Raw genomic sequence first — 16,431 nt, 5'->3', positions numbered from 1 at the left:
CTGCCCCTTCTCCCTTGGTCCCTTCCAAGTCCTTCTCTCTCGTCCTCAATCTCCTGTGCTTGTCTCTTATTCCCTGCCTCCATCCCCCTGGGGCAAATAAATCTCCTTTGTGCTGCGAACTTGGTCTTGGGGGTCCTGGGTCAATACCAGTCTCTTACAGTGCGCCCAGGGGATGGAACTTACGATGTTCGGCTTGGCAGCAAGCGCCTTTACCAGCTGAGCCATTTTGCCAGCCCTATATGTGTTATATATGTTCCACACAATACGAATGCATGCGTGCTGTGTGCTTATGTGTCCTCGGGAAGTCCCGGGCATCCTTGTTCAGTGGCGACCTCGAATCCACTGAGGCGTGGAGCGCTACTGCAGAGTTTGGCAAGTGGAAAGTTAGAGAAGAACGCGACCCCAGAGCGGGAACCCCGCCCGCTGCGTCGACTGCGCATGCGTGCCCCCCCCCCCAGCCCGTCTGCACAGGCGCGGTTCGAAGCGCAGGCGATTGACGTCACTGAAAGCGCCAGCTTGAGCGGCGAGAGGCGTCGCGCTGTGACGTTTGTTGGCCATGGAGGCACTGACGGGTGAGGAAGGCTGAGAGCCGTGGGGGAACCCGAGGCTGGGACGTGGTTTCCGAACGTGGCGTGTGGAGGGTGCGACTCGGCCTGTTAGGGCTGTGATGCCCAGGCTGACAGCCGCGAGGGAGAACCAGTCCGACGCTCACCCTGTGGGGTTAGACGGGTTTAAACTAGCCAGAGCGGGGGTGAGGATGGCAGGTGGGATCATTCAGCGTCGGGTACCCGCGCAGCGTTTTTACTGCCCCGCGCTACGAAGCATTTTAAACGAGGAAGCATATGCACCGAGCAGCGAAAGTTTGGAATGCATCCGCTTGCCAATGTGGAATCTGCCCTCGCAAAGGCTGTGACGCCACGGAGTTTACAAAGGACAATAGTTGGGGCTGGAGAGAGAGCTCTGTGGTTAAGAGCGCTTGCTGCTCTTACAGAGGACTGGAGTTCAGTCCCAGCAAGCATATGAGATAGCTCACAATGAGGGGACCCCGTGACCTCTGGCCCCTGGCCTCCGTTGGCACACTGCGTGCCCCCACCCCCTGCAGTTGCTGGTTATGCACATAAACACGTAAACAAACGCGGACACACATAGATAATAAATCTTTTTAAAAAGAAAGACAACGGGCGGTGGTGGCGCACACCTTTAATCCCAGCACTCGGGAGGCAGAGGCAGGTGGATCTCTGTGAGTTCAAGGCCAGCCTGGTCTGCAGAGCGAGATACAGGACAGGAACCAAAGCTACACAGAGAAACCCTGTCTCAGGGGAAAAAAAAAAGAAAAGACAAATATGCTTTCTACACACCAGTCTTGTGAAGTTTAACAATTTAAAAAAATAGGTTGGGGGTGTGGCTCAGTGATAGTGTGCTTGCTTAATGCACTTAAAGCCCTGAATTTGACCCACTGGACCACTAAATAATTAAAAAGGCTACATTCTAGCCAAACCTGGTGGTACACACTCGTACCTCTTGCTACTTGGGAGGCTGAAGCAAGAGCACTTCAGGCTCAAGGCCTGTCTGTGCAACCGAGTGTCACCCTTCATCAAAAAGGTCTGTAGCTCATCAGTAGGGTGCTTTATGCTGGAGCCCCTAGTACTGCAGAGAAAATACAAATGACTTCACAGCTGTGCTTTACAGCATGCTCCCGTTTCCTGGCAGAAATGGAGGCTGAGTAGGAGCTCTTCTCTCAACTGGTGAGGGAGCTTGAGGGAAACTAATGTTTCCATTGTCCTGAAGAGAGACTTGGCTCCGTAAGCTGGTCTGGTGTGGACACAAACGCCTGAGCGGGTGTTGTCACAAGGACAGGTATACAAGTGGCCGCGTGCACTGTGGATTGCTTTTTATCAGTAAGTCACAGACCTTTTTTGTCATAGGTGTCTCCAAGCAAGGCATCCGTGAACAAATTTGGGACTATATGGAATCACATGATTTAGCTGACTTTCCCAGACCTGTTCATCACAGGATTCCCAACTTTAAGGTACAGAAGTGTTCCTGGTGTTGTTAGAAGGGGGCCAGGCTTTCCCTGAGAGAGTAAAGTCAGTGACACAGCCCCTCTGCTTTCTGCTAGGGTTGATTTTAGAGGCACAGTGAGCAGAGGCAGAAGAGGGCTTGGAGGGCTCTTTGTGTTTTGACACATTCCCTCCATCACCCAGTGGGGCACAGCCTCTCTGTGGAAGTGGAGGGGTTAGGTTGTAGGTGCTACCAGTGCTTTTCACAGAGCTGGCCTCCCTCAGCCACTTATGGAGGGGCTTATGGAACCCCCAGAAGGAAGCCCAGCCTTTAGTGCCCAGAGAAGCATCATATGACCTGAAGCCCTGGGCCTCAGTTTCTTTTTTCTCCCCCCCTCCCCCAGCTGAGGACCAAACCCAGGGCCTTGTGCTTGCTAGGCAAGCGCTCTATCACTGAGCGAAATCCCCATACTGGGCCTCAGTTTCTTAACTGTTCAAAATATAAGTCAATCAAAGATAACTATTGCTGATAGTTTGCATGGAAAATAATTTGCCTGAAAGAGGCAATGTAAGCCAGGTGCTGGCTCAGCCTGGCTATCCCAGCACTGGGAAGACAGAAGAGGAGGAGGATCAGGAGTTTAAGGTCATCCACAGCTACATTGTGAGTTGGAAGTCTGACTGGGCTACATGAGACCCTGTCTCAGAGAGTCAGACAGACAGATTGGAGCCGGGGGGAGGGGGGCCTGCAGCATAAATGGTTTGTGGTCTTTGCTTTGTCTTTTTTAAAAGAACTGAAGTGCTTTGTGAAGATAGACCTAGGACCTGGTACCCACTAGCACCCCATGTTGCCTGGACCTTCTCCCTACGCTGGCCTAGCTCTGGTTCTGGGTGAACTGGCTTCAGACTGCAGGGCCCCTGGAGACCATCCCTCCCTGTGGTGTTAGTTGTTTCTATGCTTTGTGGGAGACAGATGGACATGGAATGCAGAGAAGAGGGCACAGGAAGCTCAGGATGAGCTCATGGTCTCTGGAGTGAATGATGCTGGCGAAGGAGGTCCCTGGGCATCCTACTCCTTGACTGGGTGGTGCTTACATGAGCTCCGTTCTGTGGCAATCCCTCAGACTCTGTTCTTGGGATTTGTGCTTTTTTAGAGTTTTCTTCCCTTAAAAACTGAGTTCTGGGGCTAGAGAGATGGCTCAGTGGTTAAGAGCACTGGCTGCTCTTCTAGAGGTCCTGAGTTCAGTTCCTAGCAACCACATAGTGGCTCACAATCATTCATAGTGGGATCTGATGCCCTCTTCTGGCATAAAGTTGATAAAGCACACATACACATAAAATAAATAAATCTTTAAAAAATAAAAAACAAACAAAAAGCTGAGTTCTGGGTTAGTCCCTTTCCATCCTGTGCTCTTTCTGAGGTGTCTCCTTGGGCGAATGTGGGCTCCTGTATCTGGGTAGATGCTGGGCTATGATCCCTAAGCTGTAGCTGGCCCGTGTCCTCACGGTGACATGTAGTCACGTTCACACAGGGTGCTTCTCGTGCTGCAGAACATTTCCCACACCTGCATGCTTTCAGTGTGGCGAGAACCATTAAAGTCAATCCTGATGCTCCTCAGAGAAATGCCCGCTTCCTCGTGCTGGAGGTGAGTACAGCACTGTCTTTGCCTAACTAGGGCTCTTACCTGGCTTGCCAAAGCATCAAAGATCTGGAAGTCTTTGCTGGGACTCAGGAAGTGAAAGTGGACCCTGATAAGCCCCTGGAAGGCGTCCGGTTGCTGGCACTGCAGGTAACTCCAGGTTCCCAAGCTGCCCTCAGTCATGAGGGCTCACTCCAGGTGACTGCTGAGTGCGTGCAGTGTATCTAGGTAAAATGCTGTGACTGCAATTTTAATTTGTAGTGTTCTAATTCCTTGAAACAAAAAACTCAGTTATAAATATAATACTGCTTTGGTGGTAGTTAGGTGGTAGTGGCACACACCTTTAATCCCAGCACTTGGAAGGGAGCCTGGTCTACAAAGGGAGTTCCAGGACAAACAGCGCAACACAGAGAAACCCTGTCTTGAAAATGCAAACAAACAAATGTATAGACCACTTCTCGAAGAAAAGAGAGCACCCCCAGCATTGATTCAAACTACTTTATGTCATCTCATTTAGTATGAGAAGAGAGCTTGGTGTGCATTTTAATGCTCATAGCTCTTAATCAATTATAATAACGAAAGCAGATAAAGTGAATACAGGCAGAGCCACAAAGGTTTCTCTGAACGACACAGCTAATGTAATGTGATGACTGGCATAGCTTTGCTGAACCAAGTCTGCTGCTGCTTTTGGCACTGAATGTCAGGCACAGGGGCTTTGGGAACCAGCCTGGGACTGCCCGATGCCGTGGAGTGACTTGCTGGTCCCCCATTGCTGTCACATTACGTGGCAGAAGCCTCAGCTATAGGACGCCTTCCACACTGTGCGCTAAGGAAGGTCATGAGGCCTTTGTGCTGAGAGGACCAGTGGTGTGGAACTCCTACTCTGGTGCTCTGAGCTGAGCAGGATCTGGCCCGTGAGATTCAAGGCGGCTTCCTGGAGGCACAGAAGTGTCAGCCTCACGTCCCAGGCAGTGAGATGGTGTTTGAACTTGAGCGACACCCCACAACAGCAGCGAGGACAGCAGGAGCGTCGGGAGCCATTGCTGATGGAAGGGGACACTGGGGATGGACACTGTACTGTCACCAGCAGTCCCCCAGTGGCCCACCTGTGCTCAGGTTCCTTAGTTGAGATTCTCTTTCTTCCTGGGGAAAACATGCATTTGCTGTGTAATTGATTGTCTTTTCCCTCAAAGAGCAAAAAGACCCTGCTGGTCCCAACACCACGACTGAGGACAGGGCTGTTTAATAAAATCACACCACCTCCTGGAGCCACTAAAGACATACTAAGGAAATGTGCCACCTCTCAGGTGAGTGCTAGAAGCCCCCTCCCTGGAGGACCGTCCTCATGAGTCAGCTTACTGTAAAATAGAACACTGTGGAGTTTATACAAAGCCACGAGAGCAGTGTTAAAGTATTCAGCAGTTCTGCCCATGCAGTAGATATTTGAATAGCTGGTTCAGCTAGTTAGAAGCGCTTGTTCAAGAGCTGGTGACACCCAGCATCAGGCACTCCGGTGCCCTCTTGTGGTAGATTTGGTGCTGTGCACTTGTGCTTGCTCCCACCTGTTTAGATGATGCAGTGGAGGGCAGGATGGGCCCTCTTTGCCGAGCAGGCTGGAAAGTGCCTGTCAGTTGTAACTGATGACAGGAGCATGATTGCAGGTCATCAGATACTTCACAGTCCAGCTAAACTGGAGTCTGTAAATTCATTGATATGTTAGAGAACCAGGATTTGCATTTTACGTTAAATAACATTTGATAGTTTTTCTTTTGTTTGTTTTGTTTTTTTTAAGAACCATAAACCACATGTCATTTTACTTATCCCTTGTAAAGGGATTTTACCTTGAAGTTGATTGACTTTTTATTTTTTGATAACTTTTCTTATTGAAAAAAATAGAATTGGCTATGGCTTACAAAAATACAGTATGCTATAAAGATAAAATATGTGTGTGTAGAGGATCAAGTTAGGGAGGGCTGGATTTGGTGGTGCACATTTGGAATCAGCCTCTTGGGAAGCTGGGGTAGGTGGGCTGCTGAGTCATACCTGCCTTGCATATAGCAGGACTGCATTTCAAAATACAGATTAAAATATATTGGGATGAGGTGGAATTCAGCTCACTAGAGCTTTTCCCCAGCATGTGTGAAGCCCCAGATTCCATCCCAGCACTGAAGGAAATAGAAAAAGAAAAAAGATGAAAAGTAAGATAAAACCATAGTTCTGGTCAATCCCAAGCCCACAGCTCAGGATTCTCAGAGACAGGGCAGTGGTCAGTCCTCGGCCCCAACTCAGGCAGTGAGAAACCTATTTCCTTTTTCTTTTTACATTTGAAGTCTTTTATTTTGAGTTCTTAAAAAAAAAAAAAAAAAAAGGCTGGAAAACTGATAGGACAAGGCCTTGGGGTAAGCCAGGGATCCCGGAAATGGGATGAACTGCAAGCAGAACCTCGCTGGGTCTGCAGAGCAGAGGGAGGTCGGTCCTGAGGCCTTTGGGCATGTTGGATTTGAAGGGGGGAGGCAGGTCACTTAACAATATATATACTGTACTCATCTTATGCAGCACTCAGGGGGGTGGGTGTGTTTCATCTCACTTCCTCCTGGGACTGCCGCCTCCTTGCAGGCTCACTGGCTTGGCCGGCAGCACACGCTGGAGCCGGCCATCATCTTCTGTTGAGGGAGGGTAAGTTAAAAAGTGTAGTCCCAACTCACACCGGCCAGGTCAGAGGTCTGAGGAGAGAAACCTATTTTTGTGGCCACTGAGAGGGACGGCACAAGGCTCCAACAGGGTGGATGCTTCGGGCATGCACTGTGATGTGCTCCAGGGAGACCACCCTGGCTGTGCACTGATCCCAGAAGAGACTTGCCAGGTCTCTGGCCTGCTGCACATGTGCAGTCCCTTCACACTTTGTATGCAGGCCTCTGGTCATCAGGGTGGTGGGGGTACTTGGGGAACATATGCAGGAGCAAGAGTGCCGTGCATGAAGCTGTGGCCACACAGGGGTACTGACCATGTCTAGCTTAAGTGCATAACCTCCCGGTCCTTGATTCTAACCTTCATCCTGGTGTGCCTGTGCCATGAAGCCCCTGTGACGCAGCAGGGTCTGGCCTGGTTGTGTGTGACTCCCACCTGATTCTACCTGGGGTGCTCTTTTGGCATTACTGTTCTGGCCATCTTCCTGGGATAGGAGTTGTAGAAGACACACCCTCAAATTGTTCCTGGAACTGGCTGTCCTGGATACTGCCCCCTGTAGGGTAGTGTGGGAGTCACATCCACTCTGACTGCTCTGAGACCATGAGCTCAGCCTCCCATTCCCTTTATAGGGTGTGCGGAACTTCAGTGTCCCTGTGAGCTTGGATTCCAGTGTCCTCGTGGATTTAATTGTGGTGGGATCTGTTGCTGTGTCTGAGAAAGGTAAGCTAGAGACAGGCTGTTCCGGTCGGTCAGTCGGTCGGTTGGTGTTCCTGAAACCTGTCCTGTGCACTCTCCCTTGACAGTCATTCGGCTCTGTATGCCTGACCCCAGCTCCTGCACTGGTCACTTGTGTAGTCCTGTTCTAGTCGGTCCAGAATCTCACGAGTACCGGAGACTAGTGAGTGAGTCTTGTACCTCAACTAATGCAGTCTGGATAATCCTCAAGTTGACATGGACAGTAGGGCCTCCTGCCCGACTTTTGACTCCTCTCAGCTCCCCCCGCTGTGTAGGCTGCACATACCGTCTGCTGCCCTTCTGCCCCATTGTCTTTGTCTTGTTCCTTCGCATGCGCATTTCCGTCAGAGGAGCTCAGGCAGGCCTATCTTAGAGAGGCATCTTGGTGGTGTGCTTCCTCCTGGGGTGATGCTGTGATGGTACCCAGACTCCAGGCGAGGAGAACCCAGGGGCACTGGGAGCCAGAGACTGTTACTGCTTGCTGACTGCTGTGGTCCTTTGTCCTTCTGCCTGCACAGGCCTGTGACCATGCAGCCCCGCTGAGCTGGCCTCCTCTTTGCATCTGGCTTCTCTTCCTAAGGCAGGCAGTTCCACCCTGCCCTTTGGAGTGGACCTCTCTTCTGTGTCTTCACACGCTGACCTTTCGTGGCTTGGTTTTTGATCTCAGAACTTGACTTTAGCTCTCTGTCCTTCCACCTTAGCCTCCCAGTGCTGATTGCAGCTGTGCTGAAGCACCTGCCGCTTCACTGGGTCTTGCTGACAAGACGGGCACACAAGTGCCAGCTTGACCCCCGCTGTGGCCTCGGAGACTCCCCTATTCACTGTGCACTTTGATTGTTTGGTGCCCGTGGGTTCATGTTCCAGGGATGCTTGTGGGTTGCTGTGGACAACAGGAACACTAGATCCCGTCCTTTCCGCAGAGGCCTGACAAGAACCCACTTCTGCTGTGCCCCGCCTTGTCTCGTAGGCTGGCGAATTGGGAAGGGAGAAGGCTATGCCGATCTTGAATATGCCATGATGGTGTCGATGGGAGCTGTCCACGAAGGGACCCCGGTCGTCACCATTGTCCATGACTGCCAGGTATGTCCTGCAGATGTCACTGGCACCCCTCTCAGCCGCTCCAGGGAAGGGGGGTGAGAGACGCCTATTTGTAGTAGGCCTTCTAAGACTGCCAGCCCCTGAATCATGACACAAAGACCTATTATTAGTTATGAGTGCTCAGCCTTAGCTTACGCTTGTCCCACTAGCTCTCATAGCTTATTTTAACCTTTCTTTCATTCTCTATGTCCTGCGTTTCCTGCTTCTTCCGTGTCTGTCTGGCTGGCCCCAGGCATCTCCCTCTCTTTCTCCATTTTCTCTCTTCTCTCTCCTCTTGAGCCTGGATCCCTCCCCCCACTTGTCCTCTCTGCCCCACCTGTCCCTCTACCTAGCTGTTGGCCGTCCACCTTTTTATTAGACTACTCAGGCCCCTTAGGCAGGCAAGGTGAAACAGCAACACATCTTTACATTGTTAAACAAATGTAGCACATCTTTGCCTAGTTAAAGTATTATGCCACAACATATACAAATGTAACACATATTTACATAGTTAAATAATATTCCACAATACCTATTCTTGCATCATGCTGTGAGAGGTATTGATTGATGAGGCACTGAAGATCCTCTCTCCAGATGCTTAGTTCCTTCAGGGCCCTGCTGTAACCTTGACTGGTCACCTCCTTACCCTGTGCAGGTCGTTGACATCCCTGAGGCTCTTCTGGAGGACCACGATCTCACTGTCGACTACATCATCACTCCCACCAGGGTCATTGCTACAGGCTGTGCACGCCCAAAGCCAACAGGGATCATCTGGTCCAAGGTGGGTCATTACTGTGGCTGGCATGGCCTACTGTGGTGGCTCTTGTGGTAGTGTTTTTCAGTGTGTGTGTGTTTATGTGTGTGTGTTTATGTGTATATGTGTATGTATGTGTGTGCATTTGTGTTCATGTGTGCATGTGTGGAGGCCAGAGGTCAGCCTTGGATATCATTCCTCAGGGTGTGTGCCACCATGCCCTGGAGATTTTTATTTTTTCTTGGTTTTGCAGTTCTGTGGGGTTGGACTTACAGCCTTGTGCTGCTGGGTAAGCACCCTGCTCCTGAGCTACCTCCCAGTCCTTTGCTGATTATTATTTTGGAGGCAGGGTTCACTGCCTAGGCCTCTCGAGTATCGAGGAGTACAAGCCTACACTGCCAGCCCCCACAAGGGATTGCAGACTTCTAGGTGATTGACATATGAAAATCAAATCTGAGTTATAATTTTTGGAGGCTGGAATGGTTAGTTTTAGAACATAAAAATGTTGTTTTCTGTTTAATTAACAAGTAGAATTTTCATTTCATGCAGCACATTGACAAAGCATAATGACCATTCCTAATTGCCAGCTAGGAAAAACAGAATGCCCTGTCAGCCTGGGCAGTGGCGCCAACCCCGTTCTGCTAGCCCAAATGTAAGCAGCTAGACAATGGCAGTGCCAGTGTGCTTGGGACTTGTGGAGACGTGACCCACCCCATGCTGGGTGTCATCACTCCCTACTCAGAACAGGCTGTTCACAAAGGAGTGACGCCTGGCTCCATGGCAGCCTGTGCATCAGGAGATGCCATCATCACGGCTCCTGTGCTGCTTGGCTTCATAGGAAAGCAACCCCAGACCTGAGTGCTGATGTGGTGTGTGCACTGTAAAGACCCTGCCTTGAGCTGGGCGTGGTGGTGCAAGCCTTAAATCCCAGCACTTGGGAGACAGAAGCACGTGGATCTCTGTGAGTTCGAGACCAGCCTGGGCTACAGAGTGAGTTCCTGGATAGCCAGAGCTATATAGTGAGAATCACCCCCCCACCCCACCCCCCCAAAAAAGCAGCAACAACTACAAAAACAAGCAAACAAACAAAAAAAGACAAAAAAAAAATCAAAAAAAAAAAAAAAAAAAGAAATCCTGCCATGGAGCCGCAGCTGTTCCCTCAGTTCAGTAACTGCTTGTTTACCAATTGTGTCCCCAAAATTAAAGAAGAGATTGTCTCTGATGGATGAGACGTGTCAGAAAGGACTGAACAAGTCTGCTTCCTGACCCACTGCACTCTGCTGTCAGGCTGCTCTGCCAGCTCAGGCCAGGCAGCCCACTGGCAAACCGGCTGCTGAAGGTCCACATGTTCCCAGCCGCGTCTGTGCTCGCGGATCAGGCCCCTGGCTCATCCTGCAAGGCACACTGTGCCCACATGCTGATCTGCTTTCCATTGCCTCTGCAGGTGGTTGGGATGTTGGTGACCAACTAGACCAACTCGGCAGGACCACAGGTGGCCTGTGCAAAAGCCCCAGGCTGACACTAAGCTCAACAAACTGTTCATTTAGCAACTTGGTGGCCCACTGCTAGAGAGTGCTGCATGAGTCATACTCAGTGTCGTACCTGCCTGACTGTGTGTGTATGCCAAGGCCTCAGTTTGACCCAAGAGATGCTCCTGGGCATGTAAAGGACCCCATCCCAGCTTCAGGTATCATAGGAGCCCTCACTCTCCTGGAGGTAGGCAGGGATTGCCCTCTGTGGCCCGTGTTAATACCATTGACTGCAGGAGTCTCTTCTGAGTGAATGGCCCACAAAGGAACCCCAGCATTTTCCTCCAGGAAGATAGAGGCGAGTCCATCCTCACTGTGGCACATGAAGGGACAACCTGGGCAGCCTCAGGATGTCAGGATTTCATTTCAGCTGCTGTGGGGTCAGAGCTACAGGCTGGTGACTTTCTGTTAAGGAATGGAATCTAGGCCTGGGCTGGTATTGCAGGCTTATCATCCAGGCACTCTGGATGCTGAGGCAGGAGGATGGCAAGCTTGACATCCAGACAAGCCTAGACAATATGATGAAGACTTGTCTCAAAATAAAGAGAAATGGCTGGACTGTGGCGCAGAGGTAGAATGCTTGTCTAGCCTATGAGAGGCCCTGTGCTTCACCCCCAGCATCACAGAAATAAATAAATGAAACATGCAGTGGAGTCTTACCTCCCCCAAAGACTGCACTGGGCCCTTCAGCATCCTTTCATTCACATGGTGTGCTACATTGCCAGAATTCCTCCTGAGTGTGACTTGGTGTGACTACTCCCTGGACACCCCAAGACCAACTGAGGTCACTGTCTTTTTCAGGTCAGTTGTGAGATGCTTACAAAAATCCCAGTACTCAGGAGCCTCCGTGAGCGAGAGAAGCGGGCCGGGAAGGATGTCACTCTTCAAGCTGAGCCTGACAGCCAGTGCCCAGCTCCAGGCACTATCAGGAGACCCCAGGATATACCACAGTCACGAGCAGGTGCCCTAGGAAGGTCCCATAGCCCCCTGCAGGGGGTGGACACCCAACTGGCTGCCACTGTGCGTGTGGAAAACCTGCCCTCCAGTGCTCGTGTACGTGAGCTGAAGAGAGCACTCCAGGAGCTGGGGGCAGTGCCCCTGAGGCTCACCTGGCAGGGGCCACAGCATAGGGCCATTCTACACTATGCAGACTCAGCTGCTGCCCGGCAGGCTGCCTCCCGCCTCCAGGGCCTACATCTAGGTGCCAACACCTTGAGGGTGGCACTGGGGCAGCAGAGGGATACGTGACCTGGTGAGCAGCCCTCAGCAGAAGAGCCATGCCCTCTCTGTTTGTGGGATGTCCCTGGCATGTGACAGTTTGCCATTGATGGTAGCCTGCTGCTCTGTGAAGCCTATGCCGTCTTCCTGGGAAGAGCCAAACTTTCCTGATGGGTGGGGATGTGTAGCAAGCAACACGTCACAACTCTCAGAATTCTGCGAGCTCTTACTCATTCTGACCCGTTCCAGTTCCGGTTGTGAAGTCCATGTGATGCTCTCTGGGTGCAGAAGGGTTAGGGACTGAGCAGCAGGGGCAAGGGGTAGAGAATGGAGACCTGATTTAGGATAGGAGAGAAAGTAACAGAGGCCCGCAGAGAAGAGGCCAGGGCAGGGATCGAGGGCAGGCAGCAGAGCCAGAAGGCTGTCCTTGTGATCATCACAGACCCCCCAGTCCAGCAGAACAGGAGAGGAGGGAGCACAGAAACACCACAGTGTGCACGTGTGTGATCACGTCTACCCAGGCTGCACAGCTCTAAGTCAACAGGCTTAGGGCTTCACTGTCCCTAGGTGAGGAGGGGAAGGAGGAGGGGGAGCACTTGTGCCGTGGATCCTAGGCAGAAGTCAAAATAAGCATTTATGTAGAGAGTTTGATTCATTCAAATGTGCATGCCTGAGAAGTTTCTTATTTTTACCAATGGGTCTTCCACAGTGTCCATTAACATTGTCCTTTGCCCCAGAAGGGCAGGCCTTGTTCCCATATTTTTTGTTTGTTCATTTATTTATTTGTTTTTTCAAGACAGGGTTTCTCTGTGTAGCTCTGGCTGTCCTGGATCTCGCTCTGTAGCCCAGGATGGCCTTGAACTCACAGAGATCTGCCTGTCTCTGCCTCTAGAGTGTTGGGATTAAAGGCATAAGCCATTACTACCCAGCCTTATTCATGTATTAAAAAAAAAAAAAATCTGTGACACACGTCTCCTTGCAGGGACCCAGCCTTAGAAAACTGTGCTAGAGGGGCTGGAGAGATGGCTCACTGTCTGCTCTTCCAAAGGTCCTGAGTTCAATTCCCAGCAACTACATGGTGGCTCAAAACCATCTGTAATGAGATCTGGTGCCCTCTTCTGGCCTGCAGGCATACATACATGCAGGCAGAACATTGTATACATAATAAATAAGTAAATGTTTAAAAAAAGGGGTGGGGGGTTGGGGATTAGCTCAGCGGTAGAGCACTTGCCTAGCAAGCGCAAGGCCCTAGGTTCAGTCCTCAGCTCTGGGGGGAAAAAAAACTGTGCTAGAGCTAGGCAATGGTGGTGCACACCTTTAATCCCAGCACTCAGGAGGCAGAGACAGGTGGATTTCTATGAGTTCAAGGCCAGCCTGGTCTACAGAGCGAGTTCCAGGACAGGCTCCAAAGCTATAGAGAAACCCTATCTCGGAAAAACGGTGGTGGGGGTGAGAGAGAGCGAGAGCGAGCGAGAGCGAGCGTGCACACTGTGCTAGTTCAGTAACCCCTTCCAGGTTGTCACAGGTGCTGTGAGGAGTGGACATGGGAAGCAGGCCTCGAGCTGTGCTGGCCTCTGGCCCTGCACCTGCTGGCCTGGTCCCCCCCCTCCCCAGCACAACCACTGGCCATCCCATCCTTTTCCCTGTTCTGCCTGCATTTGGGTCCTCGCCTGCCCTTTGTGTCCCTTTTAGCATTGATGTTCCCCGTGGGACTGCGGCTGCATGTTAGCAGCATGGAGCTGTCTTTACTCTCTTGCTGCAGACCAGCAGGGCATGAGCAACTCAGGAAATCCCATGTCCCTCAGAGCTGGGAAGTGGGGAGATAACCCTTACCCAAAAATCAGCCAAGCCTGACTCCAGTCAAATGATCACTCAGGTCACCCAAATGGTATGGACCTCTTGTCACTTGGGGCGGAATAATCCAGATGTGATGACACACAATCTGAGCCACTTGTGTATTTGTGTAAAGTGGCATCAGCACTGAAGCCAGTGCTGGTCTCAGCCCTGGTGGATGCTGAAGGGCATACCCTGTCTCAGGATGCCTTCAAGTCTTGTTCCCGGGGTGGCTGGTGAGCCACAGGTGACAAAGTCATTGCATCCTTTGTTGCTGTGATTGTATAGCACATAATAAAAAATGGACAGAAATAACTCTCGTCAGGTGCTGAGGTGGCAAAGACGCTGTAAGTGTTGTTGCATGATTCTGGGCCCCTCCATGGTACCCACCCACATGGTACTTGGCTTCACCAATGGTTTGGGCTGTTGAGAAGAAATTGGTCCTTTGGGCTGGATCTCACCCTGACCGTCTTAGGATTACTACTGCTGTGATGAAACACCATGATCAAAATCAGCTTAGTAAGGAAAGGATTTATTTTGCTCAGAGTTCGATACAACAGTTGATCATCAAAAGCACTGAGGGTAGGAATTCAAGCAGGGCAGGAACCTGGAGTCAGGAACTGATGTGAAGGCCGTGGAGGGGTGCTGTTAAGTGGCTTGTTCCACATGGCTTACTCTACTCAGCCTGCTTACATAGAAAACCCAGGACCACTAGCCCAGGGGTAGCACTACCCACCATGGTCTGGGTCCTATCACATTAGTCACTAAGAAAATGTTCTACAGGCTTGTCTGCCACCCAGTCTTCTGGAGACATTTTCTCAATTGAGGTTCCCTCCTCTCAGATGACTCTGGCCTGTGTCAGGTCAACATAAAACTAGCCAGCACACTGGCCTCTTCCTGTGTGTGCTTGCCTGCCCTGTATCCTGGCTGTTCTGATGAGAACAGAGCCTCAGCCTCCTGCCATGACTTGGACTGATACCTGAAGCTGAGCCAAACCCCTCTGGGCATCTTCATAGTGATGAGAAACTAGCTAATGCAGGAAGATGCAAACCAATGGCTTTCCCAACATCTGTTATATCGAGGCTTTTAGAAATGTAGCAGCAGGGGCTAGAGAGATGCTCAGTTGTTAGGAGCCCTTTCTGCTCTTCTGGAAGACGAGTTCAGCCCCTACCACCCATGTCACAAAGCTCACAAGCACATAGCTTTAGCTATTGTTATCTGACAGCCTCATCTGACCTCCATGGGTACTGAACACACAGCATACACTCACAGGCACACACACAATAACAGTGGTAAAACTCATAAGTCGTTGGGACTGTGGCTGATACGCAGCTCAGGCTCCTGTAGGTGAGATGAGTTTTACAGGAAGTGGTTACAGAGCCACAGAGAGATGCTTCAGTTCCAGCATGTCCAGCAAGGTCCTAGCAGAAGCTCCTCAGGGAACTAAGCAGCAGGCAGATACTTGGGAACTGTCACCAGCAAGAGCAGAGGACAGCAGAAGGTGACCTCTGGTCTCCTCCGTATGCACACACACATATGAACATGGGAACAGAATGAAGTGGGCTGGCAGAGGCGCCACAAGGCATCGACCCTCCCAATGCTGGCTTCTAGGTGGTTCTAGTCCCTGGATTGGAGATGAGGTTTGGGGTTACAAGGGTCAAAGTTCCAGGTGGTGCTGTTGTTATTCCCCCCTGTCCTGCAGTTATGGTGAAGCCACACTTAATACAAAAACCAGGATGCCCGGGGGGGGGGGGGGGAAGGCCAGAGCAGCAGCAGTCATCATTTTGAGGAGTCGGATGGTGGCTTGAAGGACAGAATGCCAGAGAAGAGGTTGCTGAGCCTAGGGGTCACTTTAGGTGTCTTAACCCAGGACTGCCAACCTAGGGGTGGCACTGCCTACAGTGAGCTCCACCCCATCAGTCATCAATCAAAATGCACTAAAAACTTGCCCACAGGCCAGTCTAGTGGGGATATTTCCTTAGTTGAGGTTCCCCCTTCCAAAATGACTCCAGTTTGTATCCAGTTGATGTAAAACTAGTTGTCACACTAGGTGAAGCACGTTTGTCCATCAGGCATGCACAACAAACACTCACAGTCTGTCCTAGCACTCTGGATGGTCAGGCCCATGGAAACACATTTAAAGGCACGGGGCTGCTGGTCTTCTGTGGCCTGAGATGAAGTTTTCTGTCTTTGTAGGAGCCAACACTCAGGCTCACCTCCCAGTCCTGGTCTGATACTGCCCTCTGGGTCCCATCACCTGGGCTTGATTCCCCCCAACACACACGGACACAGACACAGAGACATGGACACACACGGACACCTGGGCCTGATGCAGACTTCCCTGATCCTGGACACTTGCCCTGTGTGTGATGCTGCCTCTGAGGTTCCTGTTCTCATAGCCCCAGCTTCTGGCAAAATCGATGAAGGAGGCGTCTGTGCTTGTGTACCTTTATCTGGGCTCCATGACTAGCATCCCAAGTAGAACATAAAGAGAACATCAGTTTTATTTATTTATTTATTTATTTGTTTGTTTGTTTGTTTATTGTAGATGAACAGTCTTATTAAGTAAGAAACACAGAGCCAAATTGCAGACTTAAAAGCCCAAGAGGTCAGAGCAGTAGCTGAGAGCTGAGCTTACCTTTCACTGCCACTGCTGTCCTTCCTCTCAGCAAGAGCACTACTTCCTGTGTATCTGTCCTTTTATAGACTTTATGTTCTGCCTTCTCATTGGTTGTAAACCCAGCCACATGACCTCATCACTGCCCATCTATACAGACCTCCAGGTCTTCTATGGTTGGTATTGAGATTAAAGGCGTGTGTCTCCAGTCTAGCCCTCAGTAGGGTCTCACACAGTCCAGCCCTCAACAGGGTCTCACATAGTCCAGCCCTCAACAGGGTCACACAGTCCAACCCTCAACAGGGTCACACAGTCCAGCCCTCAACAGGGTCTCACATAGTCC

At 50.9% G+C, this 16,431-nt stretch overlaps 1 protein-coding gene across 4 annotated transcripts; it reads left to right on the top strand.

Moving 5' to 3' along the window:
* Positions 1 to 497: 497 nt before the first annotated feature.
* Positions 498 to 12,468, top strand: Mthfsd (methenyltetrahydrofolate synthetase domain containing). 4 transcript variants are annotated; one of them, XM_037206313.1, is made up of 9 exons: positions 498 to 572; positions 1,926 to 2,029; positions 3,674 to 3,787; positions 4,831 to 4,944; positions 6,955 to 7,045; positions 7,129 to 7,227; positions 8,028 to 8,140; positions 8,793 to 8,918; positions 11,222 to 12,468. In XM_037206313.1, exons 1-9 carry the CDS (start codon positions 557 to 559, stop codon positions 11,666 to 11,668), a joined length of 1,224 nt encoding a protein of 407 aa, XP_037062208.1. In that variant the 5' UTR covers positions 498 to 556; the 3' UTR covers positions 11,669 to 12,468. The 4 variants fall into 4 exon arrangements, with proteins under 4 accessions (XP_037062208.1, XP_037062209.1, XP_028736641.1 ...); XM_037206314.1 differs by lacking the exon at positions 3,674 to 3,787 and adding an exon at positions 3,530 to 3,643; XM_028880808.2 differs by lacking the exon at positions 7,129 to 7,227.
* Positions 12,469 to 16,431: the final 3,963 nt, after the last annotated feature.

Source organism: Peromyscus leucopus, chromosome 5 (assembly GCF_004664715.2).
Source record: "Peromyscus leucopus breed LL Stock chromosome 5, UCI_PerLeu_2.1, whole genome shotgun sequence".
NCBI lineage: Eukaryota > Metazoa > Chordata > Mammalia > Rodentia > Cricetidae > Peromyscus > Peromyscus leucopus.
This window is presented reverse-complemented; position numbering and strand designations above follow the sequence as displayed.